Source organism: Miscanthus floridulus, chromosome 13, assembly GCF_019320115.1.
Source record: "Miscanthus floridulus cultivar M001 chromosome 13, ASM1932011v1, whole genome shotgun sequence".
Taxonomy (NCBI): domain Eukaryota; kingdom Viridiplantae; phylum Streptophyta; class Magnoliopsida; order Poales; family Poaceae; genus Miscanthus; species Miscanthus floridulus.
Window position 1 is genome coordinate 74494358 of NC_089592.1, and position 27839 is coordinate 74522196.

General features: G+C 44.8%; 5 protein-coding genes and 1 pseudogene across 5 annotated transcripts; 1 reads left to right on the forward strand and 5 right to left on the reverse strand.

Moving 5' to 3' along the window:
* Positions 1-2981: 2981 nt before the first annotated feature.
* LOC136501623 (uncharacterized) lies at positions 2982-4492 on the reverse strand (annotated as a pseudogene).
* A 9-nt stretch (positions 4493-4501) lies between these two features.
* Positions 4502-6210, reverse strand: LOC136501620 (uncharacterized). The gene has a single exon (XM_066497139.1). It carries the CDS (start codon positions 5289-5291, stop codon positions 4569-4571), a length of 723 nt encoding a protein of 240 aa, XP_066353236.1. The 5' UTR covers positions 5292-6210; the 3' UTR covers positions 4502-4568.
* A 177-nt stretch (positions 6211-6387) lies between these two features.
* LOC136501619 (uncharacterized) lies at positions 6388-12497 on the reverse strand. The gene is made up of 2 exons (XM_066497137.1): positions 12163-12497; positions 6388-7204 (listed from the first exon to the last, which is right to left on the reverse strand). The coding sequence occupies exons 1-2, from the start codon at positions 12495-12497 to the stop codon at positions 6727-6729; spliced, it is 813 nt and encodes a 270-aa protein (XP_066353234.1). The 3' UTR covers positions 6388-6726.
* Positions 12498-13270: 773 nt separating this feature from the next.
* LOC136501618 (uncharacterized) lies at positions 13271-21829 on the reverse strand. The gene is made up of 2 exons (XM_066497136.1): positions 21504-21829; positions 13271-14263 (listed from the first exon to the last, which is right to left on the reverse strand). Exons 1-2 carry the CDS (start codon positions 21685-21687, stop codon positions 13404-13406), a joined length of 1044 nt encoding a protein of 347 aa, XP_066353233.1. The 5' UTR covers positions 21688-21829; the 3' UTR covers positions 13271-13403.
* LOC136501622 (uncharacterized) lies at positions 15352-21646 on the reverse strand. The gene is made up of 2 exons (XM_066497141.1): positions 21471-21646; positions 15352-17248 (listed from the first exon to the last, which is right to left on the reverse strand). Exon 2 carries the CDS (start codon positions 16305-16307, stop codon positions 15594-15596), a length of 714 nt encoding a protein of 237 aa, XP_066353238.1. The 5' UTR covers positions 16308-17248; positions 21471-21646; the 3' UTR covers positions 15352-15593.
* Positions 19552-20600, forward strand: LOC136501621 (uncharacterized). Its single transcript, XM_066497140.1, has one exon. The coding sequence runs from the start codon at positions 19879-19881 to the stop codon at positions 20593-20595; it is 717 nt and encodes a 238-aa protein (XP_066353237.1). The 5' UTR covers positions 19552-19878; the 3' UTR covers positions 20596-20600.
* Positions 21830-27839: the final 6010 nt, after the last annotated feature.

The window sequence follows — 27839 nt, forward strand, 5'->3', positions numbered from 1 at the left end:
TGGCACGAGGTTTCGTGCAACAAGAGGGGGTCGACTTCGACGACGCCTTTGCTCCCGTGGCACGGATGGAGTCCGTGCGACTCCTCCTTGCGCTAGCTGCCCAGGAGGGCTGGCGTGTTCATCACATGGACGTCAAGTCGGCGTTCCTTAACGGCGACTTGAAGGAGGAGGTCTACGTGCACCAGCCGCCGGGATTTGCGATCCCCGGCAAGGAGGGCAAGGTGCTCCGCCTGCGCAAGGCCCTCTATGGCTTGCGGCAGGCACCGAGGGCGTGGAATGCCAAGCTGGATTCCACGCTAAAGGGGATGGGCTTCGAGCAAAGCCCGCACGAGGCGGCCATCTACCGACGGGGCAATGGAGGTAATGCCCTGCTGGTGGGTGTCTACGTCGACGACTTGGTGATCGCCGGCACCAAGGATGCGGAGGTGGCGGCATTCAAGGAAGAGATGAAGGCCACCTTCCAGATGAGTGACCTGGGGCCTCTCTCCTTCTACCTGGGAATCGAGGTACACCAGGATGACTCTAGGATCACGCTTCGACAGACCGCCTACGCCAAGTGCGTCGTTGAGCTAGCTGGGCTCACCGACTGCAACCCAGCTCTCACTCCGATGGAGGAGAGGCTGAAGCTGAGCCGCGACAGCACGACGGAGGAGGTGGACGCTACGCAGTACCGGCGTCTTGTGGGGAGCCTTCGCTACCTCACCCACACACGGCCGGACTTGGCATTCTCCGTCGGCTACGTTAGTCGGTTCATGCAGCGACCGACGACGGAGCACCAGCAGGCTGTGAAGAGGATCATCCGCTACGTTGCGGGGACTCTCGACCACGGCCTCTACTACCCGAGGTGCCCTGTGGCGGCACACTTCGTCGGGTACAGCGACAGCGACCACGTCGGCGACATCGACACCAGCAAGAGCACGAGCGGGATCCTCTTCTTCCTCGGCAAGTGCCTCGTTAGCTGGCAGTCGGTCAAGCAGCAGGTGGTGGCCCTGTCCAGCTGCGAGGCCGAGTACATAGCGGCCTCCACCGCTTCGACTCAGGCGCTCTGGCTCGCTCGACTGCTTGGTGATCTCCTCGGCAGAGACACTAGAGCGGTGGAGCTCAGGGTGGACAGCAAGTCCGCTCTGGCCTTGGCAAAGAACCCCGTGTTCCACGAACGCAGCAAGCACATCCGGGTGAGGTACCACTTCATCCGAGGCTGTTTGGAGGAAGGGAGCATCAAGGCGAGCTACATCAACACCAAGGACCAGCTTGCGGACCTGCTCACCAAGCCCCTTGGGAGGATCAAGTTCCTTGAGCTCTGCTCTAGGACCGGGATGGTTCAACTCTCCCACAAGACGACGCACAAGACTTAGGGGGAGAATGATGGATAAGTCTCATGTGTGGCTGGTCTTTGTGGGGCTATGATGCTCACATGGTCATGGTCCTGGTGGCTGTTATTCTGTTTTTAGGACAGCATCTTAGACTATAGGACAACATCTTAGCTAGGACAGCATATTAGCATCTTAGACTAGCATCTTGGCATATGCTTGGCTGGCTAGCAGCCTATAAATATGTAACCCCAACCCCTCAGGTTGGTATGGCATTTGTATGAGCTTGTGTGAGAAATAGACAAGAAAATTGCCCCAACTCCTAGTGTCATCCTCTCTCGATGAGAGTAAGAATTCTCCTACTACCAAGAGTGAAAATTCAGCGACTAACAACTAAAATTGCTCCAACTCCTAGTGTCATCCTCTCTCGATGAGAGTAAGAATTCTCCTACTACCAAGAGTGAGAATTCAGCGACTAACAACCCAAAACCAGATAAAGAACTCCGGCAAGTTCCTACAAGTAATTCTATATGCATGCAACAATTTATTTATAAGTTGTTCTTAGTTTGACCTAGCATCTACATGCTTCACACATTGCAGGAAAATTTTTAAAAAGTTCGTATTTTTGGCTTCTCCAAAAACCCGGGTTGTTACAACGCACTAATTACGTTCAAGACCATATCACCAACGACAAGCTTGACTAAGATAATCCTATCTCCTTGCCTTCTCACTCCCACCACACCATTCTTGAGGCTCTTATCAATCAAAACTCCTCCATTTCTATTCGCGACTATCCCTGTGTACCAAAACTTGAAACCTGTATTGTCCATCTCTTTCGCCTTTTGACCCTTCCATTTAGTCTCTTGAACCCATAATATATTTACATGCCTCCTAGTCGCGGTATCAACTAATTCTCTTAACTTATCTATAAGCGACCCTACATTCCAACTACCTAAACAGATCATAATTGGTTCGACTAGCTTCCTTACCCTTCGCACCCGTCGACTTAGATGTGAAGACCCTTGCTCATTTTTCACTACACCCAGGCGCCGATGTAGCGCGCCACTAAGGAAGCGACGACCCGATCCTTGCTCACTTGACACCATGCCCAGATCGCGACACGGCGCGTCATCAAGGGGGTGCCGACCTGGCCCTTGCCCATTTAACACCATACCCGGGTTCCGATATGGCGCGTCGCTAAGAGGGTTACGCCCCAACGGTTTTCTTTCGGATTTCATCTCCATTAGAATGGCTAGATTTAACGTTGACTCGCCACGCCTATCACAACCCTCCTCCTTTACCAGGGTTTGAGACCTGCTATGTTGAAACAACATAGGCGGAGTTTTTGCTCACAATAGTATATGTTCGGTTTTTTATTTGTAAACAAAAATACATCCTCCTTTTGTTTTTGTTTTCGTATTACAAATGTATAATGTTCAGGTTCATCATTGAACACATGCACCTTTTGGCCATGGAGAAGGTAAAAATCACTTCCTTGATACCATTGAAATTGAAGCATGCCTGAAGTACTAGGTTGATGACGTGAACTGAACCAAAATTTTGTTTTCCATTGAGCTATTTTATGTATATTTGTGCTATACAAATGGTAAGTACATAGCGACTGGCAGATCCTTTAAAAGGCGGATAACAATCGCAGATGTCAAGAGTGTCTAAGCTAGAGGATCGAGCTAAACATGTTCAGGAGTGTGACCCTGCTCTGGACTAATCTCCTGAACAGAAGTCCTGCTCCATCCTCAATATCTCTGATGTTACACTCTAACACCTGCAACTGCTCCTCGCAGATAACTGAAGTTTTCTTCTGGAACGCCTTCAAGATAATAGATGATTTGGGCATTGCAATTTGCTTGGCTAGGAGATGCACTGTTGACTCAAGAAGAGAGGTAGTGATCTCTCTAGCCTCGCTCAACAGCCGCAAGATCCTGCAGTCTTCATCAAAGGTAACCTTCTTTGCAGCCTTCTTGAAATGTTTCTTTGCCTTCTTCACCAAGCGGAAGTAACACTGGATCTTGGCCTGAATTGCTGCATCATCTGCTTTTCTGAGAGAGACTTGCAGATCTTGGACGATGGCCTTCAACTCGGTGAAGTCCTCATGCATGACGTTGCAGAGGTCCAATAGCTCAAGAGAGCGTTCCATCTCTCCATCCAACATTTTCCTCTGTTGTGAGGAGCAAACTTGGTTGCTAGGCAGGCACATAATCTCCTCAATGGAGTTGTAGATGTCTCCAAGCCTCCTTAGACCATTGGAGATTATCTCGACGGTCATCGAGGGCGAAGAGGTGCATGCCTCAAGGATTTGCAGCTCCTCCTCAACTTTGGAGGCAGGCCTAGAAGGTAGACTGATTGATCTTTGGTGGCAAGCCATGGCTGTTGCTGGGCTCTTTTATGTTTGTTGGCTGTGGAGATGAGAAGTGAGATAGCAGATGTTGGGTTGAATGTTTCTGGCCTTCAGCTGAGGCCTATTTATACCCAAGAAGCGTGCGAGGTGGCATCATGTTGATGGTGAACAAACATAGTTCTTCCTTTTTTATTTTCCAGATGCTTTCTAACTACTATGGTTTGAAACCTGGAAGGTGGCTACAGCACATGGAGTCTGTTATATGACTCAGGCTTAGTTCTGGTTTTTTAATTTCAATAGCTATCCTCCCAATGAGCTATCACATTGCCATGTTCCAGCTATTGGCGGCAATAATCAACAGGTTAGTTAAGCTCAACTGGTGGATCTTGACATAATTGCACGCTCGAGCTCATTTTAGTGGATTGCTAACCAATTATTATTGGTGACAAGCATGTTATGGAGCGAGTGTGCAATTCTTAATTTGTAAAGATGCTTTATTCAGCGGGATTCATGCTACTTACACGCTCAACCACGTGTGTTGGAGCTGACTTGTTTTAGATGTGGGAAGCAAGATCCACCGCACGAGGATCCTTTGCTTGTTGCTTGGACAACACATGGCATCTACATAACATGCACATCTCTACTGAAGCATTACACAAAATAACTTCTTTAAGCGTCAATAATGACGAGCATCTTTTGAGTATTCTAAAAAAATAACATAATTAAACTGTTAAAACTTGACAATAGTACTTTTTTGAGGGAATCCATAAACAGTAAAATCGGTAATAGTAGATTGACCAAAACTGTGACCTTTTCAGTAGTTTTCTGTACAGTTGCTCATTTACAGGTATGCTACAAAATTGTGATCAATCGCAAGGGATTGGGGCTGGTACACAATCTATCTACAAACTGAGAGTGTTGAGGAGAGAGACTCTGCTCTGGATCAATTTCCTGAACAAAGTCTCGACTATGCTCTCAAGATCTACAATGACGAACTCTGTCTCTTGCAATTTTTCGTCACAAACAACTCTTCTTTTCTTGACTGCCTTGGAGACAAGGAACCATTTGCTGGAACTTGAGATGGCAATTTGTTTCGATAGAAGATATGACAAGGATTCTAGCATGGAGATCGCAATCTCCCTGGCTTCAGCCAAATGCTTGACCACCCTGCAGCTGTCCTGATCAACTGAAGTAGGCTTCTTGCTGATCTTCTTGAACTGTTTATGCGCTTTCTTGGCCAAGCGGACGTAAGATTGGATCCTAGCTTGAAGGGTCGAGTCATCTCCTCTCTTGATAGCCAGCTGCATCTCCTGGATGTTGATCTTGATCTCTGAAAAGTTCTCTTGCATGGTGTTGCAGAGATCGAGCAAGACAAGGGAGAGCTCAACCTCTTGCTCTACCATTTTCCTCTGCTGTAATCGGCACAGGCTAGCCTGGCTACTGGGTGAGCAAATTGTCTGCTCAATGTTGTTGTACACTTCTCCAAGCCTCTTGATACCATCGACAATTGTCTCGATGGTAGCAGAAGAGATGGTTTCCTTGAGGCTCTGCAGCTGTTCTTCGATGTCGATTTCTTCAGATCGAAGACTGGAAGGCAAACTCGTGGATCTGACAATGGAAGCCATGGCTGGAACTGGAGGTGAAGAGAATGGAGAGAAATTGATCCGCAATGGTGTCGACCAGGTATATGGTTTCCCAGTATATATAAGCAAAGAAGCTGAAGCGATGGTGTTGTGGACCCTACCGACAAGAAAAGAATATCTCTGGTGATGAAGTGCTGGGCTGTTGCGACTTAGCCACTAGTCTCCACTGCAGGTTGATGCTTTCTGTATGTTCAACCTGAGCAAGAGGAATCTCTGAAGGTGGCTTGATGAAGCTCTCATAGTGCTATGTCCCAGTTATAAGCAGCAGGTATTCTGTTGTTTATATTGAGATCTAGATCATGAGATCGGTGAGCGTGCAAGGAAACTGAGGGAAAGAACGGTTGACTTGCTAGCTTCACCCACAGTTGCTGCCTTGTTGCCTGGTTGTTTCTCATGCTGGCAGGAGGAATCGGCAAGGCAGCTCAGCTTTCGTGATGTGTGATAGCAATTGGCTGGAGCTGGCATGTATGCTAGTCGGTTTGGGGAGCAAGATCCACTCTGCAAGCATCTTTTGCTTGTTGTTTAGCAGGCACATCTCATGTGAGTGACTACCATGGCTGTCTTGATTCTGGCTGCTGCACAACAAATACAACCATTTTTTCTGATAATATTTATTTGAATTTGGAATAGCAAACAAAAATGTGTTATCTAGCATACTCACACATTTCATGTATAAGCAGTGATGTGGACACCTTTTTCTCACTTGAATATTTTTGTGTACATTTATATCTCATAAATACATAAAAAGGGCTCGTGATACTAGTGATCATGAAAGGAAATATGAGCGAGCTGTCTCTTCGGCAGTTGATGCTTCTTGCGAGGAACGCTTGCTTCATTTCTGCAGGCTCCGAAGCTCCTTGCATCGTTGTCATGTTCCCTGCTGTGTTTACAACATTTAGAATCTGGGTTTTACAATCCCGAGACTGACTCATGTACTGTTCAATTTTGTAATGCGTTATGCCTAACTGAATCACATTGCCATGTTGTAAGTACTGGTAGCAAGAATAAGCATGGAGCTTACTCTATGTGCTCTACATGTTATTGCATCTGATTTTTGAATTATTATCAACTGCAGGCTCAAACCTCATGGCTGGAGCTGGCATGCTATCACTTAGAGAGAGCATGATCCACTTTACAAGGATCTTCTGCCTGCTGTTGAGCAACATCTTATATGCAGTTCTTAGCTGTGACTGAACCACTACCATTTTTTTTCATGACACCAGAAATGAAGTTTACTATTTTCTGTACAAGAAAAAGGAAACAGCAGAAAAACTGACAGCATGAGATGGATCGGCTTTTCTCATCGAGTATATCTATGTACATTTCCTCATAATATACATCAAAAAAATGTTTTCATGATTAGCTAATCCTCTAAAAGTTGGATGCTAATCACTAGGAATCACAGTTGGTGTATGATCTACAAGCAAAGAGCATTCAGAAGAGAAACCCTGCTCTGGATCAGTATCCTGAACAAAGTCTCAACTCCACTCTCAAGATCAACAATGTCCAACTCCAACGCCTGCAATTGCTCCTCACACACAACTCTTCTCTTCTGGAACGTCTTGGAGATGAGAAACCACTTGCTGGGACTTGGTACCGCAATTTGTTTCAACAAGAGTTGGGATGAAGATTCCAGCATCAAGACAGCAGTCTCCCTGGCTTCAGACATCATCTTGATCAGTTTGCAGCTTTCCTGATCAGCTGCTGCAGACTTCTTGCTGATATTTTTGAACTGCTTTTGTGTCTTCTTCGCTATACAGATGTAAGACTGGATCTTGGTCTGAACAGCTGCATTATCTCCTCTCTTGAGAGCCAGCTGCATGTCCAGGATGCTTTCCTTGAGCTCAGAGAAGCTCTCTTGCATCGTGTTGCAAAGGTCGAGCAAGACAAGCGAGCTCTCAAGCTCTTTTTTTTTTTTTTAATAAAGGATAGTTTATATCCGGCTTCATCTACCATGAGTTAGAATTAGGCCAATTATTATAAGGTTTGACCCAACGGTGAGCACACAACTTACACAGTTTACAAGCTTACAGCCAGACTTTGGAAACACAAAGCGTGAAGTAAAGTCTTGACTAAGAAAGACCGATAAATCTATTTGAGAACCACCCATTGGAACTAAAGAAATGCAAGGCTGATGTCTCCAAAAGCCGCCCAGCAGATGTCAGCTGGTCCTGTAGATCATCACGCCGCTGCAGTCTTGCCCATTGCCGCAGCCAATGAGTTCCTCGGAAGAGTACCTGCAAAAATTTATTCGGTCTACATTTGTCAAAAACCACTTCATTTCTTGTTATCCAAATTGTCCAACATAAAGCCGATGCTGTTGTTAGTAACAATGAATTGTGAATAGTACCACCAACTTTAGACCAATTAACAAATAAATCATCTATGCTGAGGGGAGGTGATATCCCAAACACTAAGTGTACAGCGCGCCACAGGAATTTGGCATAAAAGCATTAGAAAAAAATGTGATGAATAGATTCTGGAGAGTGACAAAAGCTACACCTTGTGTCGCCATTCCAGTTACGTCGGGCGAGGTTATCTTTGGTAAGGACCACACCTCTTTTTAGGTACTACAAGAATATTTTTATTCTTATAGGTATTTTAATCTGCCATAAATCTTGTGACACTTTGACCTCATTGTTGATTAACACAGCATACATAGATTTTACAGAATATTTGCTTGATGAATGTAGTCCCCAAACAAAAGCATCCCTTCCCCCCTGTAAGTTCACATCTTGTAACGAGGCAACAATTCTATGCCAGTCCCTTAGGTTCGTACCCACTAGGTTGCGGTGGAAGAAAATGTTTAGTGGAACTGAAGCAATTACTATTGTCACCGAATCTTGTTTTTTCTCATAATATTGAACAACAAAGAGAATCTATCCTTCAATGGCTGATTTTCCAACCAAGTGTCCATCCAAAAACGAGTCTGTGACCCGTCTTTCACTTTGAATGAACCAAAACTCATGAAGGAATCTTTAACATTCATCAGACCTTTCTAGAAATGAGAATCTGTTGGCTTTTTAGTGCATTCCCCTAGAGTCTTGTCTTTTATATATTTATTCCTCAACAATTCTTGCCACATGCCATCTTCATTCAAAAGTTTTAAAAGCCACTTACTCAGCAAGCATTTGTTTTGTAGGTCTAGATTGTGTATACCTAAGCCTCCTTGGCCTTTTGGTTGGCACAAGATATCCCATTTGGCTAATCTATATTTGTGTTTGTGTTGATCATTTTGCCAGTAGAATCTTGATCTAAAGCAGTCAATCTTTTCTAATACACCTTTAGGTAATTCAAAGAATGACATCATAAACATCGGTAAGCTAGAGAGCACCGAGTTTAATAAGACCAAGAGACCTCCTACCGAGAGCAATTTACCTTTTTCATCCACTAAGTTTCTTCTCAATTCTATTTTTAATTGCCTGCCAATCTTTATTACTCAACTTCCTAGTGTGCATCGGTAAACCAAGGTAGCGGAAAGGAAATTTACCCACCCCACATCCAAACAGTTGCGAATAAAACACCTCATTATCCCTTGCTTTACCAAAACAGAAGATCTCACTTTTGTGAAAGTTGATTTTAAACCCTGAAAATTGCTCAAAAGTACTTAAAATTAACTTCATATTTCTTGCTTTTTCAAAATCATGGCTCATTGTCATCCGCATATTGGAGAATGGACAAGCCATCTTGGACAAGATGGGGGATGACCTCTTCTACTTGACCTGCTTCCTTGGCTCTAGCAATCAGTATGGCCAGCATGTCTACCACTATATTAAATAGTATTGGAGACATTGGGTCACTTTGCCTTAAGCCTTTTTTCGTTTGGAAGTAGGAGCCAAGTTGATCATTCACCTTAATATTTATATTACCTCCTTGTGTGAACTGCTTCACCCAAGATCACCATTTTTGTGAGAAACCTTTCATCCTTAAAGTTTGTTGTAGAAAACTCCATTTTACTTTATCATATGCCTTCTCAAAATCTATTTTAAAGATTATCCCATCTTGTTTTTTCAAGTGAAGTTCATGTATTGTCTCATGGAGTATTACTGCGCCTTCCATAATGTTTCTGCCTGGGAGGAATGCTGTTTGTGTTGGTCTAATAATCTTCTGGGCAACAGTAGATAATCTATTAGTTGCAACTTTGGTATAGATTTTGAAAGAGACATTCAACAAATATATTGGTCTGTATTGTTGAATCACTTTCGCATCTTTCTTTTTTGGTAGCAAGATTATCGTTCCAAAGTTGAGTCTATTCAAAGGCAAGGTTCCCTCATGGAATTCCATGAACATAGCCATCAGGTCATTTTTTATTAAGTCCCAGAAAACCTGATAAAACTCTGGTGGAAAACCATCCGGGCCTGGTGCCTTATTATGTTCCATTTGGAAAACTGCTGCCCTTACTTCTGATTCCAAGAAGGTATCTATCAAGTACTCATTTTCCAGTTGGGAGACTTGTCGAATGTCATGAACATAGTGTTCATTTAACTCAATAAAAGAATTCTCCGGAGGACCAAAAAGGCTCTTATAATAGCTGGTAATATGCTGCTTTAACCGAGCATCACCATCTATTACAGTGTTACCGTCCTCCAACTGAAAAATACGAATTTTTCGATGTCTTCCGTTAGCCAATAAATGGTAATATTTTGTATTAGCATCACCCTCTAGTAGATGCTTAACCTTTGCCCTTTGGTACCATTTAAGTTCCTCTTCGCGAAGTAATTCAACAAGTCTTTCACTTAACACATGTTTTTAATTTAATTCCGACTCATCGAGCAAAGAGTTTTCTGCCTTTTTATCTAGCTCATCGAGTTTGTTTAACAAAGTTTCCTTTTTTTTCTTGTAGGCGCCACTCACATTTTTTGTCCATCCTCTAAGGTACTGGCGAAGCCTTCTGATCTTCGCTTGCCACCTCTCTAGGGGGCTGCCCTCGACAGGCACACTATGCCAAACATCTTTCACCATGTCGCAAAATCCATCCCTGAGCAACCATCCCAGTTCAAACTTGAACTGTGGCTGGTAAGCCGGGATGGGCTATTTGTGCTACATAACAGTGGAGTGTGGTCAGAAATCTCTCTACTCAAAGCTTGGACACTTGTAACCGGATACTTGGACTCAAAATCCGTACAAACAAGAATCCTATCTAATTTCTCAAAGGTCTGATTTTGTAAGTGATTAGCCCAAGTAAACTTTCTTCCTGCCATTTCTAATTCTCTGAGGTTTAACGTATCTATTACAGCATTGAAAAGAAAAGGTCATCTATCATTATAATTGTCATTATTTTTCTCATCCGGTCTACGAATAATGTTAAAATCACTACCTATAATAACAGGTAATGTTTCTTTTGAACATACTCGGACTAATTCGGATAAAAATTATGATTTGAAATCCACTTGAGCTGGGCCATACACTGAGATTAAATTGAACTTGAAATCATCCTCTTTGTGTCCCAACATAAACCGAATAAAAAAAGTCTCCTTCTTCTATTTGTCCAATGTCAAAGGTTAAAAGGTTTACCCCTAGAATCACGCCACCAGACCGACCCCTTGGAGCCATGCCGTGCCAAAGAAAATCTCTGCCAGCGCAGATATTATTCAAGGTGGACTGCGGAAAATTGGCTCTCCTGGTTTTTGATACAGCTATAAAGTCTAGGTTCTTTTCTTTTGTTAAATCAGAAAGGAATCTATTTTTTTTGTCCGCAAAACCATTGCTATTTTAGAAAATTCCTTTCATCTCGAGTGTTTTTTTAATTTTTTCTTTTTGTTTTTGGACCTAGACTTCTTGAGATGTGATATAGGGGTCTGTAGACATACAGGGTCACAGCCCCCATCACCTAGGTCTTCGGAGATTTCAGCACAAATGAGGTTTAAAGCATCTAAATCTAGGTTCTCATCTAGCGAACAAACAGAAGAAACATCACCTAACAAAGAATTAGACTCTACATGTAAACATTTACTCTCAGACATTCTACGAGATTCTACGTCTCTAAGAAGTTGCATAGAAAGAGCAGCTTCCTGTTCATTACCCCCAAGTGATATGCCTAGTGTGCTAGTAGAAGCTAGTAAGGATGAATCATCAAAAACATCAAAAGAAAGTGGTAGTTCTTTACCTTTGATAGAAGAAGAATCCATGTTCCTACACGCTTTTAACTTCGTTGCCTTTTTCAACGAGTCTTGCTCCGAAATAGACGCGTTCCTTTTACTAGCTCTCACCGGCGACACTACCCCACCACTCAGTGCTTTAGTCTTATTCCGAAGACCAGAGTCAATCTTGGATTGCATCAAACTAGCTTTCCACTATGCAGATCCACCTGGAGTCATCCCAGTCTGCGTGAGTAACACCACCGGCTTAACTACATCACTCTTCCTAGCAGAGTCAGAACCTGTGCCTTCCAACATGATGAAATGGATCCTCTGCAGCGTCTGTAAAAACCTGCTGGATCCCAGCGTCCTCTGCAAGGACATGCTGAGTCCCCATTGCCAAGTCCACGTGCTGCTCAAGAGGTATACCTGTTGCAGCCTTACTCATGTGTTGTCCACTCGTTACAACTGTGTTATTAGGCTGCTTTTCAGATGTTTGACCAGCTAGCGGGTCTTCCATCTTTCTACCATCATGATCCATATTCTCCGGCTCTTTCTCCTCTGGGGCTTTATCCTCGTCCATGGTAGAGTCCATGTCAATCACTTGGGGCTCACCATCGGGCATATCTTTCTCCATTCTGAATTGTAGCTCATAGACATAATCCCCAATGACTACATCCACTAGGTCTAGGATGAGATCGGGATTCAGCATGGCTACTTTCATTCTAGCTCTGCCATACTTCTTTGTAAACTTAGTATCAACTGCTCGAGAGAACGAGCTCTCAAGCTCTTGTTCCACTGATTTCCTCTGCTTTGGAACTTGGCTGCTAGGTAAGCACACAAGCTCGCTGATGTAGTTGTAAATTTCTCCAAGCTTGCTCAAACCATCGCACACAGTTCCCATGGTGGCAGAAGATGAAGAGATGGTTGTGTTCAAGCTCTGGAGCTGTTCATCAACGTTGATGTCATTGGAGCGAGGGCTGGAAGGCACGCTAGCTGATCTGAGGTGGAAGGCCATGGCTTCAATGGAAGCTGGAGTGCTCTCTTTTCCTCTACAAATGGAAAAGAAGAGAGCAGAAAGGAAACTGCTGAAATGTTGTCGACCTGCCATGGTTGTCCTCTATATATAATGAAAAAGCTGAAGAAGTGGCATCGCTGACCTTGTAGACAGCAAGAATCCTATTGGTGACGAGGTGCCATGTTGAGCTTGTGTCCAGCATGGGATGTCTAGATAACCGGAAGCAAAATCACCTGCACGATTGTGTAGTTCAATGTTTGATTCAGATCGTGTGAAGAGAGGATAGCTTGATGCTGCATGCAGAAGCAACATTTGAATTCGATGTTCATGATTATTCTTCATGTCTCCTCGCAATGCTGGCATGTTTCTCCTGCCTGCTGTGCTGTCAGCATTTAGAATAATCTCTGAAATCGGTGATTGCAAGATGATCAACGTGCCATCCAAATTTCTTGAGCATTTGGTGTAACCGTGTAAGTGATCAATCGCACTGTCATGTTCCAACTATTAGCAGCAAGAATCAGCATGGCAGCTTACTCTAGTGCTGATAAATTATTGGTTGCGAACGAACTTAAACTTCATGGCTGGGGCTGGCAAGTTATTGGTTAAAGAGAGCAAGATCCACTTTGCAAGGATCTTGTGCCTGTTGTTGAGGCACATCCCATGTGAATATAAACGTGGGCATCTCATCGACTAATTTCTTTGATGATACCAAACGTGAAGAGCATCTTCTGAATATTTTTTTTTCGAACTAAACTTCAGTTGAAGCTCCCAATTTCAGGTGATTTGTTTTATGCTTTCCATGTCAAGCTATGAAAAGAAATAGAGTAGCGGACAGTTTGGGAACATGATATGGATCAAAATCTTGTTCTTGCATCAACTATTTTTCTGTACACTTTGTCTCAATATATACATCAAAATTGTTCTGGTGATCAGCCAATCCTCTAAAAGGTGGATGCTAATCGCAGGCTATCGGAGTTAGTTGGTTGGTGCATGACCTTTCTACAGGCTAAGAGCATTCAGAAGAGAGACCCTGCATTGGATCAGTCTCCTGAAGACAACCTGAACCTCGCTCTCAAGGTCAACAATCTCCAACTCCAACGCTTGCAATTGCTCCTCCCTGCACGCGACTCTTTTCTTCTGGAATGCCTTGGAGACAAGAGACCACTTGGTGGCGCTCGGCGTCACGATCTCCCTTGACAGGAGATACAACGCCGATTCCAGCATCGACAGAGCGACCTCTCTCGCTTCAGACAACAGCTTGACCACCCTGCGGCTTTCGGTGTCATCAAGGGCAACCTTGCTGCTGGTCTTCTTGAACTGCTTCTGCGCCTTCTTGGCCAAGCGGGCGTAAGCCTGAGCCTTAGCCTGGACAGCCACATCGTCTCCTCTCTTCAGACCCAGTAGCATCTCCTGGGAGATCACCCTGAGCTCGGCCAAGCTTTCTTGCATGGCGCTGCAGAGGTCGAGCAGAACAAGAGAGCGCTCGAGCTCCTCCTCCACTGCTTTCCTCTGCTGGCATTGGCTGCTGGTGCTGGGCAAGCATGCGAGCTCGTCAATGCAGCTGTAGATGCTCTCAAGCCTGGACAGGCCACCAACGATGGTTTGGACTGTCGTGGAGGTTGAAGAGATGGTCGCCTTCAGGCTCTGGAGCTGTTCCTCCACGTTGGTTTTGTTGGAGCGAGGGCTTGAGGGCACACTCGCGGATCTCAGGTGGCAGGCCATGCTTGAAAATGGGATGGGACAAGTTACGAAGCCTCTTCTTGCTGGAGGATGGAAGAGAAGCCAAGCTGCTGCAATGGTGTCTTCCCAGCTCTGGGTTCCCTCTTTATATAGGGACATAAGTTGAAGCAACTGCACAGCTGAAATAAGCAGACAGCAAGAACCATTATTTCTCAAGGGGCATCACTAGTTGAGCTTGATTACGAGGCTGTCTGCTGTCATGTCCTGCATTATGGGTGGCAAAATGAGCAGCACGGGTGAAGGGGCATTGAATTAGCATCAGATTCAATCGTGTGATCCGTTAACTAACATGCAAGTTGCCGGTGGAAGCATGGACAGCTATTTGACTTCGCTCACCTCCAGGCTCCCAAGACGTGTTTAATCATCTGATTATAGACCCATTAGGTGCAGCTCCTGAATAATTAGCTTATTATCGCACTGTCATGTTGCAAGTACCGGCAGCAAAGGATCTGTTCTAGTTCTAGCTCATAATATGTGCACGCTTTGCCAGAGATATCCATCTCTCTTAAACATCGTGAGAGAATAGATATATAAATTTTATAAGGGCAGAACAACAGAAAAGATTCCCTATTTCGTTCACAGTGGTTTTCAGAGGCAAAGGGACTCACAAGTTAATAATTCCTGAATTTACATTTTATTTCTAATGCCTCACCAATGCCAGATATTTCACTCCGACAGAAGTTTACCTTCAGTCCAAAAACATTTGTTAGAACAAGGTTAAAAGGGGTATTTGTAGCGCCCCCCCCCAAAAAAAAATCATTTTGCACAAGAAAAATAGTATGGTAATAAAAAGAGTTGCATTGGATGTTTCAATAACTGGCAGCAAAACCATCTGCACGGGTGCATAGTTTAGTGTAAGATTCAGATCATGAGATTGGAGAGCAAAGTTGTGCAATTAGAACAGCTGTTGGCTAGGCTGGTTGATGCATGCTAGTGGAAGGAACAGTTGACTACAGCGTTCTTGATACTTCATGACACGCTGGTTTGTTTCTCCTGCCTGCTGTGCGTTAAGCATTTAGAATCCGAATCCTGCAATATCAAGATGTCCACATGCCGTCCAAATTTCTTATGCATTGGCACCTTACCGAATGCTGAACAACTATTAATTGCAAGTGCAAATCTCATGGCTACAGTTCGCATGCTGTCAGTTAAGGGAGCAAGATGCACTTCATTAGGACCTTATGATAATTTATTTTGCTGAAGAAACTTCAACTGCAGCACTCCCATTTCATTGATTGTTTTTTTTATTTAGCTGTCCATGTTGAACGAGGAGACGAAAGAGGGAAAGAAATCGACAGCAGGAAAATGGACCCAAAATTTGCTTTCCAGTTGAGTATATTTCTGTACACTCTCATATATATATATATACATCAAAATTGTTTCGATGATCAGCAGATCCTCTAAAACATGGATGCTAATCGCAGGGGTTAGAGTTGGTGTATGATCTATCTACAAAGTGAGAATGTTCAGAAGAGAAACTCTGCTCTGGATCAGTGTCCTGAACAAAGTGGCAACTCCACTCTCAAGATCAACAATGTTCAACTCCAACACCTGCAATTGCTCCTCCTTGCACACAAATTTCTTCTTCTCAAATGCCTTGGACACAAGAGACCACTTGCTAGCACTGGGCATCGCAATCTTCTTTGAAAGGAGATGTGATGTCAATTCGAGCATCGACACAGCAATCTCCCTTGCTTCAGCCAACAACCTCACTACCCTGCATCCTTCAATGTCAGAAGCAACCTTGCTGTTGATCTTCTTGAACTGCTTCTGTGCCTTCTTGGCCAAGCGGGCATAAGATTGAACCTTGGCCTGAAGAGCCGCATTGTCTCCTCTCTTGAGAACCAGCTGCATCTCCTGGACGTTGACCTTGAGCTCTCCAAAGTTCTCTTGCATGGCATTGCAGAGGTCAAGCAGGACAAGAGAGCGCTCGAGCTCCTCCTCCACTGCCTTCCTCTGCTGTCGTTGGTTGCTGGGCAAGGATGTGAGCTCGTCAATGCAGCTGTAGATGCTCACGATCTTGCTCAGTCCATCAACCATGGTTTCAATGGCCACTGAAGGTGAGGAGATGGTTGCCTTCAGGCTCTGCAGCTGTTCATCGATGTTGGCTTTGTTATAGAGAGGGCTGGAAGGCATGCTCGCGGACCTAAGGTGGCAAGCCATGATTTGAATGGAAGCTGAAGCTGTGAAGCTTCTTTTTTCTTGAAATGGGGAAGAGAAGGCAAGCTGCTGCAATGGTGGTCTTCCGGGCTTTGGCTTTCCTCTTTATATAGCGAAAGAGGTGGAAGCAACAGCATAGCTGAACAAGCAAACAGCAAGAATCATTCTCATGTGTAACCAAGTGGTGAACTGCAACAGAAGCCACCAAACCCAAGAAGCATCACAAACTTAGCTTGATTAGGAGGCTGTCATGTCTGCAATATGGACGGCAAACTCGCCTGCACGGTTGAAGGGCAGCGAGATGAGCATCTGATCCAGATCATGAGATGATTGATTAATAGGCATGTTGCCACTGTAGGAAGCTACAACTAGATGCCTCTGCTCGCCTCCAGCTCCAGGTTCCCAAGCTAGTTGCATTTAATCACCAGATTCCGGTATAATCACATCATTACACGGTGGATTATTGAAGATAGTGGTAGCCCTGTAGTCATGTCTCTGCTCTCCATTGCTTGTGCACTAGCAGTGTATATGCTTGACCAGCAGACAGCAAGAATCATTCTCATGTGTAACCAAGTGGTGAACGGCAACAGAAGCCACCAAACCCAAGAAGCATCACAAACTTAGCTTGATTAGGAGGCTGTCATATCTGCAATATAGGCAGCAAACTTGCCTGCACAGTTGAAGGGCAGCAAGATGAGCATGTGATCCTCCAGATCATGAGATGATTGATTAACAGGCAACTTGCCACTGGAGGAAGGAGCAGCTAGATGCCTTTGCTTGCCTCCAGCCCCAGGTTCCCAACTAGTTGCATTTAATCACCCCGATACAATATAATCATGTCATTACATGGTTGATTTGTGAAGATAGTGATAGTCCTGCTGTCATGTCTCGGCTCTTCATTGCTTGTGCACTAGCAATGTATATGCTTGACCATCCTCGTGTTTCTGTATTTTTTGTAGTCCTGAATAATTAGCATAGCCTTGCATTTACCTTAATAGGTCAGGACACTTACAAAAATGCAGTATGCACTATTGCGCTATGAATCAATAATGCATCTTCTGCCCAAGCATATTCGGAACGAAAGATTGCAAAGTGGCCAGTAGGATTTTTGCTTCCTCCAAAAAACCCATTAAGGAAGACAAAAATTGTATGAGAGAATAAAAGAATTGTATGTGATCCAAGTCTAAAGGATTCACTAATCTTTTTTTAATGCAAAAAGGATTCGCTGATCATCTAATAGATTTCAATGTACAGAACAGGAAATGTGTATAGCAACTTTTAATGTTCAGAGAAGTTCATATATAATATACATACCATAGTTACTTTATTTACACATGTGTCAGTGTGTGCCGTTATAGCTGTTTTGATTTTCTGGGACATGACAGGCTCATACACTATTTAGATGTCTGAATCGATAGATTATTCAAAAGAAAAGAATCAACCAGCCGTAGAGATGGACAGCAAACTCACAAGCAACTGGACTCGCATGATTCTTCTTGTCTGCTGATTCAATTGTGTATTGCTTCTACTTCTTTCATTATATATATAGAGAGGCCCAAGGAGAGTAGACACCATTAGAGCAGCATTCCTCTCCCCTCCTCTACAAAGAAGAGAGCGCTGCATTTTTCGCTCCAACCATGCTTAGACTGTCTCCAACAACCGTGACCTAAAATACAAGACCCATTCGTCCTTTGGGTAGCGCTACAGACAAAGGGTTCAATACCCATTTTTGGTCTTCTCCGACAACACGACCCAAAAGACAACCCTTTCTGCAAATGGGTCTCTAGGAGAGAGGATACTCAGATTTGGGTTATGCCTCTCCTGGCACCCAAAATGGGTCTTCCGTATAGGTACTCTATTGGAGGCTATAGGTATTCTGTTGGAGACCCATTTTGGGTGTGGGTGCCACAATGGGTCTCTTGTTGGAGACAGCCTTACCATATAAGATCTGCAAGTGCACCTTCTAGCCCTTGCTCCAACGAAACCAGCATTAAGGATCAGTTGCAGATCATTAACGAAACCATCCCTTCAGCCTCCATAGCCATTCGAACAATGCATGATGTTTTGAGGAGCTTGGAAGTGTGTACAACAACATTTAGGAGATCATGTGCTAGACTAGCAGCCAAGTCAGCCTGTGCCAACCAAAGCAAAGGAAAGCAGTGGAGGACGAGCTTGAGCGCTCTCTCCTGTTGCTTGATCTCTTCAGTGCCATGCAAGAGAGCAAGCTCGAGCATTCAGGAGGAACAATTGATTATCAAAAGGGGAGACATTGCAGCAGTTGAAGCCAAGATTCAGTTTCGATCCTAAATCTGCTTTGCAATGAAAATGCAGAGACCTGCAGGAGGTTCAAGGAGATTAACAATAAGTCAACTTCAGCTAACCAGGAGACCTGCAGGGTGGTCAAGCTGTTGGGTGAAGCTAGAGATATTGCTGTCTCAATTCTCGAGTCTTCGTCACGTTTCCTGTCAAAGCAGATTGCAGCAAAGTTCTAGCAGGTGGTCTTTCATCCACAAGACATTCCTAAAGAGGAGAGTTCTATGTGAATTGATCAATTACAAGCCTAAAGCCTTGGAGCTGGACATTGTTTATCTAGAGGGTAGATTTGGGACTTTGTTCAAAAAATTGATCCAAAGCAGATGTTTCCCTTCTCAACACTCTCAGCTTGTACATAGATGTACCAACTCTGAGCCCCTATGGCATCAGACCTTTAGATGGTCAGCTTATCACTGTATATGAGAAGTATTGTACAGAAAAACAGTCACTTGAAAACAAAAACATAACTTTGAACTACTTCTTGTTTTACTGTTATAAATCATATGATACAATGATCCAAGTTTGTAGCATCCGACCAGAAAATTCTTTATTAAGAAAAAATGGTGCTCCAAAGATGCTCAATACTGGTGACTGTTATTAAAGTAGTTAGGGCGCGTTGTTCAAGTTGATCTTTACATGGCTTTATTATGAGATGCCCACGTTGCTAAGATGCAATATGTTGCCTCAGCAGCAAGCAGCAGATCCTTGCCCAATGGATCTTGCTAACTACTACTAAAGCAAGCCAGCTCCAACACACGAGGTAGAGCGTGTAAGTAGCATGAGTTGCGCAGAATAAAATACCTACTGGCATTTGCGACTGCGCAACAACTACATAACACGTACTTCACCAATAATACTTGGTTAGTGATCACTAAACTAATCCCTGGAGCATGCAATTGTGTCAAGGTTGTCCAGTAGAGTAACTAACCTGATGATTCTTGTTGCCAATAATTGGAGCATGACAATGTGATAGATCACTGTGAGAATAGCTGGCGCACTAAAAAACATATAAACACACGCGGCGTGATGAAGGAAACAGATTCCTTGTGCTGCTGCCAGATCTCAAACCTTGATAGACAGCATTCAGGAGATGAAATGGCAGGATTCTCTTTGTCTACCCTTCAAAAGATGCTGCCTCAGACGCTCTCTCTATAAATAGGTCTCAGCGGAGACTTGAATCATCAGGCAAAAGTTTTCACTTCTCATTTCTTCCACCTCATTTCAATACGCAAAAAATTTCAGCCAGAGACTACAGATCGATATGGCTTGCCATCTTAGGTCGATAAGCTTGCCGTCTAGGCCTCAGTCCAGTGAAGCTGCAGTGCAACCAGAGTTGTGTATTCTAGAGGCAATCATCTCCTCACCATCCACATGTATCGTCACGATGTGTGACGGTTTGAGGAGGCTTGGAGACATCTACGACAGTGTTGAGGAGATGACTCACTTGCCAAGCAACCAAGTTTGCTCTTCCCAGCAAAGGAAAATGCTGGATGGAGAAATCGAGTCTTCTCTCGAGCTGCTGGATCTCTGCAACACCATGCAAGAGATCTTTGTTGAGTTGAAGGCCATTATCCAAGAGCTGCAAGTGGCTCTAAGAAAAGGAGATGGTGTGACCGTTCAAGCCAAGATCCAGTCTTACAGCCGCTTGGTGAAGAAGGCTAAACAGTCTTTCAAGAAGTCAAGCAAGAAGGCCACTTCTGACAAGCCAGACTGTGCAATGATCAGGCTACTGACCAAGGCCAGGGAGATCGCCATCTCTCTACTTGAGTCCACGGTGCAGCTCTTGTCAAAGCAAATTGAAGTGCCCAAGCAGTCACCTGTCTCGAAAGCATTTTCCAAGAGAAAAGCAGTTGTTTGCGAGGAGGACCAACTACAGGCGTTAGAGTGCAGCATTGGAGATCTTGAGAGCGGAGCAGGACACCTGTTCAGGATATTGATCCAGAGCAGGGTTTCCCTCCTAAACATCCTTAGCTCATAGATACTCCTTGTTGCTTTTGACATCCTGTGATTGGCATCTGCGTTTTTGAGGATTAGCTAATCTTGATGCAGTTTTCTAGTATGTATAGAGTACAAATGTACAGAAAAATTCAGAAAGGAAAAAAGACACAGTTTTGATCCAATTCATGTTTGTTGATGTGATTTTGTGCATTCAGTATGGATTGCTTTGTTTTCAGATCCTTATTTTGTGGATCTTGCCCTGCGTACAAGAAGCATGCCAGATCACATCCACAATGGTTAAGCTGTGATAGCAGAATAAATTAATCATCCAGATTCCCCCTACCACGTTTGTCCAGTATAGCACTGCCATTGAACAATTCTTGTTTTGCAATGGATGTAGATTCCTAGCCATGTATAGAAAAAATTTATGGCCTTAACAGCCAGATCATTTGTGTAAGCATGTTATTGTCTATTCCATGTATGCATTCCTTTCAAGAATACACCTCTGGGCTGCGTCCGTTCCATCGTGAGAGTTGAGACTAAATATATATCTAGATGTTAAGATGATTAATAAATTTCACAAATCCCTAAGCCCCAAAGATAATCAAAACCATCGGAAAAGTGGCGTGGCACTGTGGCATGCAAAATTTTTTGGGGCATTGGGCTGCAATCTTCCAAACAACTTTGGTTGTGGCTTGTCGTAAACGATCGTAAATTTTTAGCCGAAACAGTATTTTTCTCTCCCGCAAACCAGACAGCAGTACTTTTCACGAGAAAGCAACGATACGATCCAGCCAACCGAACAGGCTGTCAATCATTTCACATCCGAATCCAAGCAATTTCGGGTGCCCTAGAGGCCTAGACCAGCTCAATCGGCCAAATTGAATGCAAATCGAAGGTGCGTGTAGCCCTTACGGATCGGGAGGAGCCGGATGGCACGGTCCATACCAGACGGAGTTGTGCAGGGAGCTTTCGGTCCCCTGACTTGACCCTGCCGCGGCCTTCGAATTGTAGAGCTCCTCGCGGTCCTCCCATTCGCCGCAACGCACTTCTCCACCTCGAGGCCACGGACCCGGCTACTTAGCGTTGCATTGGTGGCGGGGTGGCAGCGGACTTTGTCATGGAGTTCCATCTCCTTCCGCCCGAGTTCAGCCCCGCCGCCGCCGGACGCCGACCGCCCGAGGGTCCAACTCGCAACGAAGGGATTTTCGGAAAAATGATGTGTAGGGCTTCCCTCCTCCTCAGAGTAGACCTGATGATTACCCACAGGATTAGCTCATAATGTCCGACTCATGATCCGATCCAACTCGATTCAAAGTAGAAAACCCGAGCAATAGTATGATCCGAAAGTGCTTAAGGTTACACTTCAGGCTAAAAACTTTGACACGTCATTTTTTCCGGCTCCTCCAAACCTGGGGACATCTAATTATTTGCCACTCTTACGGAGGCCGCCTCTCTGATTGTCAACTTTGCAGTGGCAACTATAAAAATAATCAAAAAATAGTATCTCGTCTAATATTTTACCATTTTTACTGACGTGGCATGCCAGATCAGCCAGCCAGCTTAGGAACGGGCCGTTGACGCTCGAAGACCGAAGGCAAAAGACCATTCTGCCCCCGCCGTGTATTGCTTAACAAGCGCCGTCTCCTCCCATCTGCTCAGTCCCAATGGTTCTCTCCGCACTTCTTCTTCTTCCTTCGTCTCCCCGTCCTTGGTCGCCGCCGCCCCTCCATTGCCCTCCCCAACCCTAGCCGCCATGTCCCGTCGAGCAAGCTCATCAACGCGCAATAGGCGTCCGCAGCTGCCGGATAGGATAGGGGAGTACCCACTCGGGAGGCAGACAGGGCTCCCCCTCATCATGTGCGAGGAGTGTGGGGTGCAGAGGGTGCTCGAGCTCGTGGCCCAGACAGATGAGAAAGGCAACAAGGGTCGTGTCTTCTTTAAATGTCCCAGGAACATGCAAGGGGTAAGCCACATTCTTTGGGTTCCGATTTGTTAGGGTTTTGAATCGATTGTCACATCAAATATGTTTCCATGTGTTTAGGTTACAGGATCTTGTAGGTTTTTTGAGTGGCAGCGAGAGTACCTGGCCATATTGGTGGACCAGGAGAAGATTGTGATGAATCTAGAACAACATGGCGCAGTAGAGGAAGAAGCTGATTCAAGGGCACTGGTGCGTGTGCAGAAGAACTCAATAGAGGTGAAGCTGGATGCTTTGGTTGGTGCAGTGAAGGCTTTGAGCTTGGTCATGGGTGCTGGTGTAGTGGTTGGAGCTATGTATGTTTCACTAGTTGTTAGTTCCCTTGTTTGTTAGTTGAACTACTTGTATCTTAGTTGAGTAATGAGCTCTGTGTTTCAGTATGAGTTTGACTAATCAGTGGGCATATATGTGTGAAAATGTTGAATGGTGAAAGGTCCTTGTTTGGTTTTGGTAATTGAGTGACAACTTAGGTGGACTAATTATGTTTATGTGAGATACACAGGTAATTAGTCCACATGTACATGTGTGTGAGCAACATATGCCATGAAGGTGAAAATGGCTTGGAGATCTTGCAAAGCTCACACATGTGATGATGAAGGAGCTTAAATGCACATGAGACATGACATTGAGTCATGTGATCAAGGTGGAGAAGATCAAGACAAGACTTGGCTTGATGGATCGGTTGCAAGCGTGAAGGGCAAGTCGAAGGCTTTGGAGTGATGGACCGCGTGACGGTGAAGCTTGAGCAAGACTTGGCGCCGATGGACGATGGCAACGGTGAAGAGCAAGTAGAGTCAAGATCGATGAACTAATATGATCATGTGATGATATGAAGTGGATTATATCATTGTTGATCGTGTTGGTGCATGTGTTGCATCGACATTGAAGGAGATGGAATGGAATGCGCAAGGCAAAGGTATAACCTAGGGCATTTTATTTCACCGGTCATAGGTGTGTAGAGAAGTTTATGACCGGGTTTAGGATAGATGGCCGTACTATCAAGAGGGGCAAACTTATTTGCATATCGGTCATCTAGTGCCACTCGAGTGATCTAACTTTGCATTGTCGCTAGGATCGAGTGGCGTGGCAAGTTGAGTGGCTAACATCCTTTAGGAAATGATTGTGAAAATGCTAACACACATACACATGGTGGTGTTGGCACATTTACAAAGGAGGTGGTGTTTGTAGGGGTGAGATGGGTTTGGGTCCCTCTCAGGATTCGGCGCTTTCGGGAAAATGGAATGCCTATTTTCTATTGCGCTGGATGCAAATTCTTATGGTTAGCACATTGGAGCAAGGGTGAAGAAGTTAGAAGTGAAAACGAGTTGGTCGCGAAGATGCTGGTATCGGTCAACTGACTGGACGCTGGATCTGCATGCACCGGACGCTGGCTGGCTGCGTTCGGTTAGGCTGACGTACGATGACGCAGAAGCTGGAGTGTGACCGGACGCTGGCTGCGTCCGATCGTGTTCGACCAGACGCGTCCGGTCATGCTCGGGAGCTTACTGGAAACGACCGGACGCTGGGGGTTCAGCGTCCGGTCAGTTGAAGCTGGTGTGTCCGGTCAGGTCAAGTGACCGTTGGAACCGGGACACGTGGTCATCTGCGAGCGACCGGAGCGTCCGGTCGGCCCGACCGTTGCCCAGTGAAGGGGGTAACGGCTAGTTTAGCCCTTGGGGCTATAAATAGAAGTGGCCTTCGGCCATGGCTGGTGCTGAGCACCTTGGGAGACTTTGTGTCCATGCTTGAGAGTGCTTAGGAGCCCTCCATCACATATATACTTGATAGTGATCATCCGATTGTGTGAGTGAGCGATACTAGTGCGATTGCATCGTGAGGTTGCATCGAGTGGCACTAGGTGATCGAGTTGCAAGCCGGTGGTGCTTGTTACTCTTAGAGGTTGCCACCTCCTAGACGGCTTGGTGGTGGTCTCCATTGAAGCGCGCAAGAAGCTTGTGCGGCGCTCCGGAGAAGTGCTTGTGAGGGGCATTGTGCTCGCCCCACGGGAGCCGCGAAGAGCAACTCTAGTAAAGCGTGTCATTGAGCTACCCTCACTCAAGAGGTAGGTTCTTGTGGCACCCGACGTGTGGGCTTGGCGGGTGATGCCAATTAGCCACCGAACCACCAAGTGAGCGGTCGACACAACGGGGACTAGCGTGTTGGCAAACACGTGAACCTCGGGAGAAAAATCATCGTGTCAACCTTGTTCTTCCCATTGGTTTGCATTCCCATTACACAAGCTTGCAATTACTTTCATATACATTGAGCTTGTGTTGTTGCTTTAATAATTAGTTAGCTTGTGTAGCTTGCTAATTATCTTCTTGCTTGTGTAGCATAGAAGTAGCTCACTTGCGTGGCTAATTTGGTTTGTGTAACCTTGTTAGTCACTTTGCTTAGTTTGTGTAGCTAAGTATTTGCGCTCTCTAATTAGGCATTGGTTGCCTCATTATTGAGCATTGCTAGTGAGCTTAGTTAGCTTTGTGTTTTTGCTTACTAGCATGTGTAGGAGCTCCCTTGTTGCTTAAAGTACTAGTGACATAGGTTTGTGTGACCTTGCTCCTAGAATTGTTTAGGAGAGCTCTAGCTAGCCCGGCACCTTAGTTGCATAATTAGTATCTTTGCTAGTGCTAGTGAACATATATAGAGGGGTGTAGTCTTGGCTAGTCCGATTGTTTTAATTCCGCACTTATATCGGTTAGCCGACGCGATTAATTTTAGAAAAGACTATTCACCCCCCTCTAGTCCGCCATCTCGGCCCTTCAAATGGTTAATGGAATATTGTTTCTGTTATTCCACTTGTACATGATATCGAAAAATCATCACTACAAGACCACTGATATGCTCTTGACAACCATAGCAAGTTCAGTCTGCATACATGACACAAACATAGCAAGTTCAGTCTGCATACATAACACAACCCTAACAAAGTCATCACAAGTTGTTGAAAGGACCTAGGATGCCGCCTAGAGGGGGGTGAATAGGCGTTTTTGAAAATTAACACTTTTAAATGCGGAAACAATTAGAAAGGGGAGTTTCCAAAATGGAAACTCCAAATCAAGAGTACTACCACCCCTCACAAGTTAGCCACAAAGTAAACAAGGTATAAAGAATATATATAGAAGCTACAACCCTGCAACACCAAGTTAGAACAGAGAATAAATATTTTCAGTGCAGGCAGGAAATACCGGACGTGTCCGGTATGAATACCGGACGTGTCCGGTATACACGATTTCTGCAGATCAGCCCTGAACTTGCTCCTTTCGATTTCTATCTTCAAACCAAACTGCAGGCACCTAATGGAGATGACAATATACACAGAGAACCTGCAGTACAGCTAGAGCAACACAAATATCAAATGAAATACAAATTAACACACGATATTTATTTTACCGAAGTTCGGACTCGTTCGAGTCCTACTCTCCATTGAGGGGCCTGCGGGCGACCCAGCGAAGGTCAGCCCTAGAGGGTACCATGAAGGTCACTCTAGCCGGAGTCTTTTCCAACTCCTTTTCCTCCTTCCACTAAATGATTCCGAGGCGGCGGAATCGACCGTTACAAACTTTCCGAAGCAACCACAATCTCTCGGTTGCTCTCCGGCGACGCCTAGCCGTCTAGGACCGAAGAGTCCAAGAGTAACAAATGCGAATCACGAGATTGACAATATGCACAAGTGCTCAAGTGGTGGCTTGCTCTCTTTTTCAAATTCTTTCTCAACCCACAAATTGATTTTGCAATTTGGATCACACACTCACTAAGAGAGGGTTTAGGAGAGTTGGCAAGGCTCAAAAACGTGTGTCTATCACAGCAGAATCAGCAACTTCCAAAGGTGGAGGCTTGGGGGTATTTATAGCCCCCTTGAAAAACTAGCCGTTTTATAGCCGTTGCAATACCGGACATGTCCGGTATGCATACCGGACACGTTCGGTACGACTCACACTGCGCCAATGGTAACTAAGTTACAGTGAAGTTGTGAGGTGTCGGAACTCCCGAAGAATGCCGGGACTTCCGACCATCGGAACTCCCGACTCAAGTCAGAACCCCCGACCCTCAGTAATTTTGAAAAACATGTAACTGAGTTAAAGTTAGTGAGGTGTCGGAACTCCCGACACATGTCGGAACTCCCGAGCGTCGGAACTCCCGACTTACGTCGGAACTCCCGACTCTCACGGCTTTTGAAAACTAGCCGTTGGCCTCTGGTCATCCATACCGGACACGTCCGGTATGAATACCGGACACGTCCGGTATGACCAGGACAGTGAACCCTCCAAGTCAGTTGAAGTGCGACACGTCAGAACTCCCGACCCATGCCGGGACTCCCGACCGTCGGAACTCCCGACCTGCGTCGGAACTCCCGACGAACCAACCCGAGAACAACAGGTTTACAGCTGCTGGACAAATACCGGACACGTCCGGTATGAATACCGGACACGTCCGGTATTGCCAGACCAGCAAGTGCTCAGTTAGCACTTTTGTCGCTCAAATACTCAAAACTCACATGGGTTGGCTTGAGCACTTATGAAACATTATCTATCAACATGATGCATCCCTCTTCATAGTACGGCATACCTATTAAACTCAAGATAAATGGAAATATGAATTTGTACCACTTGAGTTGTTCTTTTGAATTGATGCCGTCCTTTCCAATCTTCATCAAGTAAGGGTGCTAACATGTTGATGTTGATCTTTTCACTTGAGCATAGCCATCTTGAGCATGTGACTTGATTCCATTCATCAAGTTTGAATAATCCCAGATGTATCAAGTCACTTCCATCAAATACTTCATTATAGATTTTATCCTTCACATAAATATGACCATCTTAGCTTGATTAGTACCTCAACTAAATGCAAGTACTTTCTTCTTCACCCTAGCTAGGTTCTTCGGCCGCCAAGCCGTCGCTTGCCCTTCACCCTTGCTTAGTACCTCGAAGCCTTTCCTTGCTATCTTCACCATCTCAAGCCATCAAGTCACATCTTGTGTTGAATCATCCATTCATATGTATTGTTATCTTTTTCATTTAAATTTAGCAAGCTTCAAATATGAGACCATTCCATATGCAATCCCTTATGTCTCATTAACTAATAATCATGAGCTTACTTTCACATAGTACATGGAAATCCCACAAGAAATAAGCCTTCACATGATTTCCATTTGCATTGTTGTCTTGTGCTTGAACTAGATTGTTTATACAACAATACATCATTTTGGCTTTCATTAAGTACCTGTGAGATAACCTATTACCTGTTCACACTTAGCAAACGGGTTAGTCCTTTAATCACGTTGTCATTCAATCATCCAAAACCCA